Genomic DNA, 14,679 nt, shown 5'->3' with positions numbered 1-14,679 from the left:
TCATGAAAAAATGACATGTCCTAATATCTGAGACTGTATTATTAAAATGCATTATTTGATAAACATCTTTGCTAAAGACACCTTTTGTCTAAATTTGCGTTATTAATTTAGTTTCGTTAAATTCCCTTTCTGGACCAGTGTTCATTGTTTTCAGATTGATTTAAAATTTACCACAAAAACACACTTAAACTTTATTTTGGCATGAAAAACTAGGAATATATTTAGAAAAAATGACTTTTCCAGATTGTTCAACTCTTGGTTTCCTGAATTTTGGTTCGATCTATTATACAATTCATTAAAATATAAGACCACCCTAGCGAAATCTGAAAACCGTACCAAAGTTGAGAACACACAAAATCTTTTCAAATACCATCTTCCACACTGGAGGCAAATTTCAAACTAACTATCCATTCTCACCACAACGTAAACTGATCGATAATTTTAAACATACCAGGGTTCTGTTCCGACTGCTTTCGCCATCCAGTATGTTTGCTAAGGTGTTGTTTTGGAGCATATCCCCATAGTCCTCCAAAATAATCACCGTGTACACTAAAAAACACCAGCACACACTCTCGCACTAACTCACAAGAAAACAGTCACGGCACCGACCCATAGACCGAGGAGATGATGATTTTAAAAGACAATAACCGCGTGCTGCTGAATTGGACCACCACAATTGAACGTTAAAAAATGGACAACAACTTTTTCTGGCCCTATACACCAACAAGAGGCGGCAGCGCCCATGTGGCACCGAAAACGAACTAACTGCTGCTACTGCTGGTGTTCCACTTCTTTCTGTGCTTGCCTCTGTTCCACCTACCAGAGTCGTGTCACAGCCAACTTAGGTAGGCACGACAAGTGAGGGATGAACAATCCGCTCTCGTTGATCCACTCGCATCAAACAACCATACGCCAGAGTGGACAGTGAGAACTCGGCTGGCAAAATGTTGGGACCTATAAACTTGTTTTTTATATCTTTATTATAAAGATCTTCAGCTTCATCTTCTACCTCATCATTTCGCATAAAGAACTTTTTCAGTGATAATGATTTGCTTTTCTTTGATCTAGCTAATTATTTTTTAATTGCAAGTGAGGCAAGGCGACCTAGTACTACATTTACAACATTTTAATTGCTTTTTCAAGATCATCAATAATGATGCCGACCCCGTCTTTCCAGTCAGTCTAAAGAAACAACAAAGGTAGTATGGATCAGTGAATGAATTATTTCGAATTTTGTTATTTGGAATACATACACCCAAAATCAGACTTTACTTTAAAAATCGAATTCCTTAGAAGTGTATTTATCGGTATAAGATTCTATGCAGGACCGCCATGACCAAGCTTTCTTGCTGGCATTGTCCTCCCAGCACAACCGCATGCATATGTCTGAAAACATATAAATTCGCATCAGACTGGTAACTCATGTAATCCAATTACTTATTGAAAAAGAAACTTGCCCGGTTTGGGAATCAAACCCCGACCTTCGTGGTTACAATCGAACACGCTAACATAAGGCCACGCCTAGATGTCATTCTAACTGAAACTAAAACTCGAAGTGGTGATATGATTTTGTAGCATACCTGGGCCAAAAATTATTTCTGATAAGTTACAAACCTCTCCTACCTCGGAAAAGAAGGGGGGTTCCTGTAAAAAATTGACTTGAAATATGGAACAAACCGATCATTTTCCACGTAATTTCTATCAAATTTGATACACATGTATTTTTTTCCCAGCAATTCCATTCAATTTATATAAAGACCCCTTCAATCACGGTAGAAGGGGTCCCATAACAAATCGTCGCAGAATGTGACACAACACGATCATTATTCAAATGATTTCTATCAAATTTGATTTCCAGTAAAATTGGATTTATGTCCAATTTCACTGGACACAACACAACACACACTTAAATTTTTCTAGTGATGAAAAATAATTTAAAGAAAAGCTAAATTGAAAAAAAACCCCCTCACATTTTTTGTTTGGAAATTCTGGGGCGATTTGTCATGGGAGCTCCTCTTTACCGTGGTGGGAGGTGTCTTTCTATTCAAGACATGGAGTTGCTGGGAAAAAATACATGAATTTTAAATTTAATAAAACGTAGAAGTATTTCCAGCGTATAATGGCTCCTATCCAAGATGCAGTGCAGGGGTGAAAAGATTCGAAAATAAATAAAATAAATAATTCAATTTTAAAACCGCCATAACCTTTATTGTTGCATCATAAAGGTTCTATTCTTGGTCAAAGTTGTTCTTTGAATCTTGAGTTTAGTTTAACAGTGAGGCTAGGATTTTTTGAACAAAAAAGTCATTTTTCCATACTAATTTCCATTCAAACATTGATTTTTTTTACTTCAGTCTAGAGTAAGGATGCCGAAATTTTTTCTGCACGTATCCGGACAGGACAATTCGGGCAATTTTGTATAATAACCTGTCAAAATCCTGTCGTTTGATTTAAAAATTGATGACCAAAAATCCGGGCAATGTCTGGGCAAATTTTTGACAAAAACCTAGAAATTACTCAACGAAAATCAAGAATAAAAAATTGAAAGAAAATGTTCTTCTAAACTTATCGACAGATCTTAAATGGTATTGAAGGCTTCCAAAAAGCTTTCATGATTATTTTTGTAAAACTTGCTCAAAAAAATTTCGTTTTATATGCATAAATAAAAAAAATTTACAACCCAATTTTTTTTTATTGTTTGATTAGCCAAATAAAGTGAATAAATCCGAGCCAAATCCGGGCATTTATCAATAAAATCAGGGCAACTGGACTGGGCTGGACTGTTCCCAAATTTTGAATTAAATATCCGTGCAAACCCGGATAAAACCGGGCTATCTTTTTTTCAATTAAATTTTCTATGTTGACAGAAATTTTTGGTAATTGTCTTTAAATTGGAAAAACATGATAAAATTAGTAAAGCTGATTGATTTTTCTTAAGTAAAATTTAAAAAAGATGCAATCTGACATGATTTTTGAATGAAATTCATAAAAAAAGCATCACAGAAAACCGTGTCAGAATTTTTTGGTAAAATCACAGAAAGTCAGAATTTTTATCGCCAAACACAGAATTTTTTCGGCAACCTTGCTAGCAATTGGTTTTGTCTTCGATGATAACGCACACCGATTTTCCACACAGCAGTTGATCATACTTATAATTCACGACCTCTTGGTTTGACAGAAGCAGCTTGATTTTGACTCTGCTTCAGCTTGTTCTGCTTCTTATATGTCATTTGAAGCTCTTTTAACCTTTGACCAAATACCGCACTAAGGCAGTTCCACTTCAAGATTCAACTCCAAAGTTCAAGCCCAACTTCTGCGTCGTGGATGCCGTGGGTACATTTAATACCTACGAAATCCTCTGAAACCACTGATAAAATACTTGCTAGGAACCATCAAAACCACGAGTCATCAAAAGGAAGTCATTAAAGGGAGCGATCAGACGTTAAATTTGTATGTATGAGGTTGCAATTAAGTATACTCGTTCATGAGAAATGGCACAATTGCTCGATGCGCAGATTATTTAGGATTAACTTATAACTAGATCAATAAGCAATTAAGTTAGGTGACGTCACGGATTGCACATTTAAACTCAGATTTAGTTACATGCAGGGTTGGTCGGCTCTTCTCAAACAACAAAGAGCCGGGAGAAAACAACACTGCTCTCAGTTCGGCTTCCGAGTGTAATCCTCTTTCGCTGATCGTGCTCCACTCGTTACCCGAGTTTACACGAGCTGTAAGTGACTGTGTGAGAGCATTCGCATCTGAGTGAGAGAAAGAGAATTCTAAACAAAGAGCGCCCTGTGTTTCAGTCATACACCTCAGAGTAAATGAAGAAAAAAAAAAATTTAGACTCCCACCACACAACGTAGAAAAAAAAAACAAAAATGTCTCCCCCGCTACCATGCCCACTACTGTTTGCTGTTTTGGATTCTTTTTTCTTGCAAAAGGTAGCGTTCGAAGAAGAGGTGCCAGGTGGTTTCGTCAAAAAATCAGGACACCGCGAAGAACAAAAAAAAGGATTTTTCATCACACCAGTAGATTGGTGGAAATGAAATGCAGCTCTTCTTAGATAAATATGGCATACATTAAGGCGAAATAGCGGTGCAGTATACGCCTTAGTTTATGCAACAGAAGAGATAAGAAGTTAGGTGGCTTGTAGTTTATACCGAAAAACACCGTTCTAATATCATCTGAACCGAAGATAACCATTGGTTTAAGAGGTTAAACTGTTATTATTACAAAATTAATTGCAATTAAGATCAGCACAGCATCTAAAAAATCAGGAAACCTCTGGGACCTTTGATTCGGAAAGCAGCGTCTATTCTCGTGAACGTACCAAGAATAAACTGGGTTAGCTCTCAGATTTCTCCTCAACACAATGCGCAACAGATTTTTTCAGGAGAAGGGAATCCTCTTCATCAGTGGATCTGAATGCTCTCGCTCAGTACTATGTGTTGACAATCTCACTCTTGATTTCAGTGCGATTTATCTCTCCCTGCACAGATTGGGGGAGCAGACGAAAAAAAAATTGCATTCTCTTCCACTGGACAAGCCGATCTGAGGAGTTTTGCCATCCATGGTTACATGATATTTAGTCAAACAAGTCCCAGCAAACATTTTGGCTGCTTAAGAACGGCAATTTGCTGAAAAAAAGCTGAGCTAAAGCGTAATTGCTGTTTCAGCTTACTGGCTGAATAAAGACAAACTGTAACCATGTTTAGCATTTAAAGAAGTCTCAGTGCAGTCGATGGGAGAAGTTGAAGAATTGTTCTTAACACACTTTTTCAGCCTTTGTCCAACCATTCGCTACCTTTGGAATTTGACAGACTGTGAACTATGGTAAAGCTGCCATGCATGATGGCGGCTAAATTGGAATAAGCGGGGAATTTACGTTTTCCTTATTTGATGCTACTTTTTTTCTAATAATTTCCTATTAGCTTGATTTTAAATAAAGTTTTAAAAAAAATGTAGCAAGTTTGAGTAGCGATTTTGAGTAGCGAGTTTGAGTAGCGAGTTTGAGTAGCGAGTTTGAGTAGCGATTTGAGTAGCGAGTTTCAGTAGCGAGTTTGAGTAGCGATTGAGTAGCGAGTTTGAGTAGCGAGTTTGAGTAGCGAGTTTGAATAGCGATTTTGAGTAGTGAGTTTGAGTAGCGAGTTTGAGTAGCGAGTTTGAGTAGCGATTTTTAGTAGCGATTTTGAGTAGCGAGTTTGAGTAGCGATTTTGAGTAGCGAGTGTGAGTAGCGAGTTTGAGTAGAGATTTTGAGTAGCAGTTTTGAGTAGCGATTTTGAGTAGTGAACTGTAAAGCTGCCATGCATGATGGCGGCTAAATTGGAATAAGCGGGGAATTTAAGTTTTCCTTATTTGATGCCATTTTTTTAAAAATAATTTCCTATTCAGCTTGATTTTCAATAAAGATTAAAAAAATGGATCATTTTTCCTACACTTTATATAAAATAAATCTTCTGTTTAGAGGCAAGCTGGAGGTTCAAAGTTCGGGACATACAATGGTTTATTTTGGTTGATCTGTCCCTTGACGTTCAATGACGCTCGTTGAATAACTTCTCCAAATCAAGGTGATCACGTGAATTAGAAAATTTTCTAATTGAGGCTTTTTGCAGATTGCTGATTAAAAATTGAGCCACGATATTTTTTCAGCGCTTTCTCAGCAATAAATTGTTTGTTGGGGTATGATTTTTAAAAAAATCACAATATGGAAAAATGGGATGATTCTGTCCAAAAACGATCCTGCTTCTTGGCAGCCAAAACATGGTTTAATAACAGAATCAGGAAGCTGGAGCGTACAAGTTCATTATCTGAAGCAATTTCGGGCAATCAAAAGCAATTGTCAAGATATCGTAGACAAGAAGTCGTTGTAGAAAAGTTCTTCTTCAGCTCAATGACGTCATTGATAGCAGGACTCACCCGTCAGAATAGGGTGGTAGCTGTATGGGCGATTGCCAAGGCAATCGACGAAATGCGTAGCGAAGCTGTTCTCGAACGAGCAGGTCGCTCTGAACCTCCCTAAGTAAGGAAAAGGCCCAGCAGATACGTCGCCATGCTGGTAGCATTAACGGCCAACAATGCGCGCCAAAATACATCGGGTATCATTGGCACCGAAGATGATTCTAGGCAGGGTCGAGCTAAAGTAGGTCCTTGGTTCGACCTCTATTCCCGACCAGCCATCCTAGAGTAAGGATCACAAGTAAGCGGCCAGAGTGGCCTGTGTTAAAGGCCCAGAATGGGCAGAGTTCGAGGCCAGTGATGTATTGTAAAGTAAGAAATACAGTAAAGTAAGAAATACAGTCCACTTTGTAATGTTGTGAATGATTGAGTTTAGTTAGTTAATTGTTATTGAGAAATATCTGATGCTAACGCTTAAGCCGTCAGGGGCGATCCTGAACATAAACTTTTGATTAAACTTCACTCCGAGGTCTTTAATGAAGGTTATTTTTTCAAGAGAGTTGCCACTTAAACCGTAGTCGTAGACAACTAGGCTCTGGTTCTAGAAAAGCGTATACACTTACATTTATCGGCGTTAACTTCCATTCCGTGTAATTCGCATTATACTAAAAATCGGTCGATGTCCTCCTCAAGCGCGGCACAATCCAGTATCGAGTTAAAGGACTGGTAGATTTGAGGATCATCAGCGATCAGCAGGATCGGCGACTGAAGAAATGTTGCCAGGTCGTTAACAAAAAGCATGAAGATAAACGGTCCAAAATGACTACCCTGCGGAACACCAGACGGCATGTCAAAAACGGAGGGTAAGTTCTACGAATGTTTATAAAGCCTTGACGATTCAGTAGAAACAAAAACAGCTATCTAACTTATGTTTAATGTTCGAAAACGATTTTAATTTTTTGGTAAAAACATTTGAACCAAGCGGCACGCACTTTTGACCTGCCCGAAAACAAATCATTCCACAGTGCCCATCATACGCTCCGACAACTTCGACCGACTTTCGGTATAAAATATCGGTCGTTCGTGTTTGGTTGATTTTGGTGGACGAACGGATGGACGTATTATGTTGATGCTGATACCTACTGTTGGTCAAGTGGGGAGCCAAGCGAGGGACTGTGGCCAACTGCGGCAACGAGAGTTCCTGAAGCACACTCTCCGATATGGCACCACAACGATGCGTTTGCGCAGCCCATACATATTTCCATGTCACTGTGTGGCCTGCTCTCTCACGCGTCCTCCCGTATCCTATGTGGTGTGTTGTTCGACAAAATTTTGGTCGAATTTGTGTACCGAAAAGCTGTTCTATCTGTTTTTATTTTCAAATGATACACACCATGCCAAATTTCTAGTTGCGGTCGTGGGGACAAAAAATTAGTCTTTTTTTATTAGACTAAACACACGCGGAGGGATGAAAAAAGTAGCAACTCATATGCGAGCATCTAGCGTGAGTTGGCAATCTGATGGAATCATCTCGGTCGAGAGGAAATTGGCAGGAGCTGACCAGGGGAAGATAGTTCAGCTCTATAACCTCAAAAGCGGGCCACTCGAGCAAAGGTAATTATTTGACATTTTCGACCAATCTGAGCTCGTTCGTAGTTGGGGGATTGACACAATTTTGGAATAAATTTATGCAAACAAATTCTGCTCCTGTCCATAATTGTAGAATCTGAGTTTTGTTTTTGGTTTTTTATTCGGAATAAATCTTGATCGAGATCGGTAGATGTGGTTATTTTGAATTGGGTATAGCATTTTGCTGGGTCAATGCATCTATTATTTCTTTTTTAAGTTGACTCTGACTTGTACGGTATAATTATCTATGTAAACATTAGTTTATCGTACGGTAGATAAGAAGTTTGCCTAATGACATAATAATAATAATAATAATAATAATAATAATAATAATCAATTTTATTCGTGTAACATAAGATATGTACAATCTTTTTGAAGTGTTACATTTGGGTTTCCATTGTTTCGATTTCAATTTAATACATATATATGATATTCCTAGAGCTGCTTCTTAACTTGTCCAGTAAACTCACTTAATATATTTTGCATTGATTTTTTAGATTTAAACTGAAATCCCATAATTGATTTAGTCAGCTACTGGATGAAGTTGAGCCAAAAAGTCCGAGCAACACAAATGTCAACAGCCCCAGTTGGCATTCGCTCGACTAACGTTCGATGTTGTATCCCTCAATTTTCTCAAACATTGACAGTGCAGTAGGTACCTTCCTTTCCACCTATCTATGGCAGCAGCACATCATGCATTCCGAATCTCAACCAACCAACAAACCCGACTTCTTGCCTGCTGACCCATATTGTAGGTATAGGATGTGGTGAGATGAGATCTTCATGCACTCTCCATACCTACAGCTGCCGACTGCTGCTGCTGCTGCGGGCCAATATAAAATGCTAATAAATTTAGATGGTTAGTGAAGTGTATCTAATGAATGTGGAAGAAGCGTTTTGCAATCGGAATTTCTAAAAACTCAGAATAAATCGAAGCTGCTGCTGCTCGTTTAGGAATCAAACCTCCCTGCTTTGGAAGAAAACGGTTTACGAATTTGTTTTTCGATGGTACCCGATTCGTTCAATATTCAACGATTCTAATGATTTCGCGAACCGAAAGCAGGTCACTGCAAATAAGAGCTAGGTTTTCTTTTTTTTTTACTTTCAAATTTGAACTTAGGTTTAGCGTTATTTGAGGAACTGGTAAAATGGAGCTATGAATCCAATGATTAGTAATCTAAGGTACAATGATCGATTCATGGTGTAATCACCATACACCCTATAACCGGCATGGAACAAGTGATGTTGATTCCACTAGGAAAGTGATGAAGCTATTCTTCGAACGAAAACTCTATTTGCGTCCTTTCATTATAACGACTCCGAAGTTTGACCTTTCCTCGTAACGACTAGAGGACTATCGGACCGACTTATATGACTATCCTGAGTGTATTCTCCGACAGTGAAACACCTCTTTTCCTACAATGCCTAATTTAGGGAAGATCATGTTTTACCCCGCAGCTTAAAATTTAGATATTGAAACAGAGCTCTGCGAAGTAGTTCTACCTCCCCGTGGTGCAGAGTGGAAACGTGTCTGCATTATTGCAGATGTACGGCCGAGAGAACTGCACCCCCCCCCCTTATGAAGATCCTCGCAAACGTACATGGATTATGGAGAAAGATTCACTGTCGGAACAACTCCACTTGGCCAAGGCGTGACGCTGCACCGTACCGAAGAGCCAGGAAGGCTGGCGGATCGTAACATCACGTAAGTCTCCAACGGTTGCCTGTGGGCCACCGGGACACACCCCACAGTATCCCAGTCCTTGCTGCGCTAAGCAGGTCACTGGCGCAGTTGACCTCTCTTACCAAAAAACGAAAAGTTGACGGAACGGATATGTTCGGCGGGAAGTGGCCTTAGGCGTTCACCGGTTAGACATCCTGCCAAACCCGGTGGACCTCACGGCGGAGTGCTCCGAATGAGGTGTGCGCGGACCCGTACGAAGGCGTACACGAAGCGCTGGAAGAGTTACTGAGCTCCCCGGAACTCCAAGATGCGGGACGCAACGACGCAAACGTCGAGTTAGGGAGAGGGTAGAGGCGATTGTCGTCAAGGCACCCGAGGGCACGTACGCAGATATCCTACGACAGATGCGTACAGATAAGAACCTCGCCTATTTCGGCGATAACGTCAGGAGAATCCATAGGACCCGCAACGGCGAGATGATCCTGAAGCTAAAGCGTGGTGCGCGAAATTCCAGCGAGACCTTTACAGTTAACGCGGCCGAAGTTCTTGGTGACAAGGCTGAGGTACGGCCCCTCTGTAAAGAAGTGACCATCCGCGTAAAGAAACATGGACGAGGTCACAACAGAGGACGCACTGCGGGTGGCACTGGTCGAGCAGTGTAAAATCCGGTAAATCCTACGGATTGCTTTCCTAGGCACGGAGAGCCACCGCGTCCCCCCAGTTCGCTACTCTGGGTCCATGGGTGCAATTGGTAACTTATGATACTATGTATTCTTACACCATTAAGTCCACCTGAGGCCCCTGGCCAAAATTAAAATCCGGACCTGCAACGAAGGTTGTCCCATGATGGGAGACCATACTCGCGCGAAGCGCTCCGCAGCAATACTCATTTGTTCGTTCTACACCAGTAATCATCATCCCCTCTACTGTCACGATTCACGACTCACGGGTTGGCAGTCCGTTCGCCGCTACATATTCGGCCTCTTGTCACAATTTGAGGCGCAAGGTCCTACGCCTCTCCTCGTGACTCTCACGCTCATCCCTCTATCGATTCGTCTCTTAACCCAATTCGAAACGAGAACAACTCGCATCTCCTCGAGTCTGGAGATACTCACACACCTAACTTGTTCTCCGTCTCGACTCTTCGAGACTCAGTCTGCGGCACATCCACTGGGCACCACATGTTTACGACACAAAGCCCTCTGCCGTCGTGAGTCGATCATATCCGCGAATCGAAGCTAGGACCACCAGACGCGTGAATTCGACCAACACTCGCTCGAACACTTGGTCGTCCCGCATATCGGGGTCGCATCTACCCGATACGCGTGGCGACCCCTCCCTCTTGCACCTCGGCACGCAGCTCGTTGGCGGGCTGGCTGTACCAAGTGTGACGTGTAGTTGTGACGATTCTGTACACACGTTTCCACTCTGCACCACGGGGAGGTGGAACTACTTCGCAGAGCAGAGCATTTAAGTATGGGTGGCTTAAGGTGGAACGGACTATCTGTCATACATCCATCCCCCAGCAACCGGACATGTGCTTCAAGTGCACGGAGTTCGGCCATAAGTCATTGGACTGTACTGAGCAGGACAGAAGCGGCATATGCTGGCGCTGCAGCGAAACCGGCCACAAGTCAACCAACTGCAAGAAGCCTGCTAAATGCCCTGTCTGGCAACCCTACGTGCCCCGCCTATAAATGGCGCAGGCGGTACCACCTCAGGCGTCAAGAGCATATAAGTCGTCCAACTAAACCCAACTAAACCTCAACCACTGCTACACAGCACACCAGCTGTAGCAGCAGATGACAGGTGAGGAAAACTTGGACATCGTGTTAGTGGCAGACTCATATCGTAGAGCTTCGAATGGCATTAATTGGGTGACTGTTGATGCCAAACTGGCCGTGATATGGGTAACAGGTAGTTTACCCATACAAGAGGTGGTGGCGAATGAAAACAAAGGCATCACCATGCCTTCAGCTAAAGTTAACGGGATCTACTTCTGTAGCTGCTATGCTACCCCAAGATTATCCTTGGAGAGGTTCTACACTATGGTTTGCAAGATTGTAGAGGTTCTTACGGGGAGAAGCCCCATCGTTTTAGATGGCGACTTTAACGCGTGGCCCGATGAATGGGGTAGCCACCGCACAAACCCCAGAGGCCAAAACCTTTCAGAAACCTAAACCTTTTAGAAGCCCTAGCAAGACTGAATGTGGACCTGGCGAACGTAGCTAACTCAAGAACCTACCACAGGAACGGGAGCGAGTCAACCATAGATGTCATCTTCGATAGCCCGGGGTTGGTGTGCGATTGAATGGTGAGCGAGGCCTACACAAATTGCGATCACTTCGCGATCCGCTATCGGTTAAGCTCAAATGCGCGAACAGGCAGACGTGAGTCTAGGACAGGTGAACGCCTCTGGAAGACAACACAGTTCGACCAGAACGTCTTTGTCGAAGTGTTGCATTGGGAGAGGAATCTGGACAACCTGTCCGCGAAAGAACTGACAAAGGTACTGGCTCGCGTTTACGATGCTGCGATGACGAGAGCCAAGCGTAAAAACACTAGGCAACCCGTCTAGTGGTGGACAGAGGAAATCGCGGGTCTGCGTGCTAGCTGCCATAGGCCAAGGTGCAGGATGCAGAATGCAAAGACCCAAGAAGAGAGAGCGGAGCTTAGACCACCCTTCACAAGCGCGGGATCACTCCTCTACGGGGCCATCAACGGGCACCTTTCAAACAGCTATGCCGTGACGACAATGACTATCCATGGGGCGATGCCTATCGAATAGTTATGGTCAAAACTAAAAGTGGGGGTGCACCACCGCCTACGTGCCCATACAAATTGAGAGTCATCATCAACGAGCTATTCCCACAGCACAATGTTACCCGCTGGCCAACAGTCCGTTACGGCAGGAACATCAGCATAGAAGAGAGGATTACGTTGGAAGAACTTCGCGAATTCGCCAAGTCTCTCCAACCAAGGAAGGCCCCCGTACCGGACGGCATTCCGAACGTCGTAGTGAAGACCGCGATCAGGGAGTTAACCGAAATGTTCGGGACATCGTTGCAAGATATGTGACGGAACGGGTGTTTTCCGACACGTTGAAGCGGCAGAAACTCGTCCTTCTACCAAAACCGGGTAAACCTCCAGGAGACTCATCGGCGTATCGGCGGATCTGTCTACTGGACACAGCAGGTAAGGTCCTAGGGAAGGTGATTCAGAACCGACATCTGAGGTACAATGAAAGTAAGGGCGGACTCTCGGAGAAACAGTTTGGTTTCCGTAGAGGACGCAGCACCTTAGATGCCATCCGCTCTGTCATTAAGATAGCGGACAGAGCCAGGCTAACGACGCGAACTACAGTTTATGACCGGTGAAGCCTTTCGAACACAAGAGGTTTCGGTGGATGTTCCACAAGGGTCAAAACTTTGCCCGGCCCTGTGGAACATCACGTACGACGAGCTCCTACGAATGAGCCTCCCATCGGGAGCTGAACTCGTAGGATTTGCGGATGATGTAGTCCTCATGGCGATAGGCTCTTCCACAGCGGAAGTACAGCTAAGTATTTTTGTGCCTCTTAAACACGTTTCTACTGGAATGTCAGCTGGCAAAATCAGACAATTATAGTCAAATGATCACATGACTCAATTGAAAGAAAAATCGATTAGTTGAGATTGTAAGTTGCGAAGTTTCCAAACAAGGCTCCAAATTAAAATTTTCTTCAGGATAATTTTAATTTTTTTTTTCATAGGAGCAGAGTCTTGCTAAATAATTATATTTTTCCTTAAACAACCAGCAAATATAAACTGCTAGGGGCCTTGTCAGAAGCTAAGATGTTACAGAATTCAACTGCCTTAACTTGTGAAAGTTTTTTTTCACAAGTTTTGTCGTTCATCAAAACTTATCTGTCGCATTAGCTCGGTTCCGGCCACACAGCTTACGAGCTTTGCAACTAGCAAAAATTTGTCGTTTGAGGTTTAGTTTAAATGACTGGTTGCTGGATAACGCTTCTAGCCTCTCACAGACAAATTTTCTAGAAATTTCAGTGATCTACCCTGAGTTTTTCGCTTTTTTAAATTTAAAATACTGGTATATGCCTTGACTTCCCTGATGATCTTTAACCGTAGTTTCCGATCATGTGCTTCACTCTAACACTTGGTTTAAACTTTATGGATATTCTTGACAGTGTTTTAATACTTTTTCACCACTCAAGCATAGTTTTTTTTTGTTTCGATTATAGTCGTTTTACCATCTTTATGGCATTCGCGACTTTATCAATGTTGCAGTTATCGTTATTGAAAAACTTATCCGGTACAACTGGGTTCGATGGGGCTCGAACTCGTGGACATCGGCTCAGGAGACAACAGACTTGTCAACTGAGCTCTATCACAAGTCACTCAAGCATAGTGATTTTCGGTTAACACCACGGTTTTGAGAGCTTTCGATTCATAATGATGGATTTTGAGGAAAACTGTGCCCAATTCTTTTTGTCTTCTCTTTTGCATCCCAAATATCTCGAAAATGCGTTAGTTTTAGAATTAAAAAAAAATAAGCAGGAAAGATTTCCATTTCTGAAAGCTTTCTTAAGATAAGGATTTTTCTATCAAGTAGCTTTCTTTTTACATTTGACGCTGTCTTAAAATGCTCTTGATTTTCATTCAAATTTTCTACAATATTTTTAACAATATTTTAACAATGGCAGGCGATATCTTAACCCGCTAGAAATCTCATACTATCAAATTTTTTTAAGCTGTCCTCCAGAATCATTTTGTATTACAATTTCAAGCTTCTAAGCACTATCAACTCCATTCAATTAAAGTTATCGCACATATTTTTCAAAGCTGTCCTCTCAACATGCTTGAAATTAGTTTTTTTTTTCTATTTTTTTTCAAAACTGTTCTTTCAACACGCTTCCAAGTTCTCCTTTCCAAATCAAAGTTCTCCTCTCAATTCGCTTTATTTCATTTTTCTCATTCATTCTCCCAGAGCTCAAACCCTTTTTCTTAATTGATTCTTTGAAATTTTAACTCCTACTACTTACTACTCAACTCACTTTGTGTTACAAATGTCCTCTTCACTCGCTTGAATTGCATTTTTTCCCAAAGCTGTCTTCTCAACTCGCTTTGTGTATCAATTCCAAGTTATCCTTTTGAATCGGTAGATTATTTCCCAAAGCTGTCCTTTCAATTTGCATTGTGTTTTACAATTCTAAGTGGTTCTCTCAACTCGCTTGAATTGCACTTTTTTCCCAAAGCTGTCCTCTCAACTTGCCTTTGCTGTCCTCTCAACTTGCTCGAATTGCATTTTATTTTCAAAGCTGTCCTCTTAACTTGCGTTGTGTTACTATTCAAAGATGTCTTCTCAATCGCTTGAATTGCATTTTTTTCCTCCAAAAACTGTCTTCTCAACTCGCTTTGTGTATCAATTCCAAGTTGTTCTCTCAAATCGGTTGATTTTTTTCCCC

The 14,679-nt window shown here is 41.7% G+C and overlaps 1 protein-coding gene across 1 annotated transcript in view; it reads left to right on the top strand.

Annotated features, from left to right (window-relative positions):
- LOC129741956 (uncharacterized) overlaps positions 1-12,592 on the top strand; it is a 35,749-nt gene extending 23,157 nt beyond the window's left edge. Inside the window, exons 2-5 of the mRNA XM_055733786.1 lie at positions 6,596-6,765; positions 9,117-9,236; positions 9,523-9,791; positions 12,090-12,592. Coding sequence (XP_055589761.1) covers positions 6,596-6,765; positions 9,117-9,236; positions 9,523-9,791; positions 12,090-12,592 — 1,062 coding nt within the window. The remainder of the gene's footprint in view (positions 1-6,595; positions 6,766-9,116; positions 9,237-9,522; positions 9,792-12,089) is intronic.
- The last annotated feature ends 2,087 nt before the right edge of the window (positions 12,593-14,679 follow it).

The sequence above is a fragment of the Uranotaenia lowii genome, chromosome 2, assembly GCF_029784155.1.
Source record: "Uranotaenia lowii strain MFRU-FL chromosome 2, ASM2978415v1, whole genome shotgun sequence".
Classification (NCBI taxonomy): domain Eukaryota; kingdom Metazoa; phylum Arthropoda; class Insecta; order Diptera; family Culicidae; genus Uranotaenia; species Uranotaenia lowii.
The sequence above is the reverse complement of the archived record's forward strand: the minus strand, read 5'-3'. Positions and strand labels throughout refer to the sequence as shown.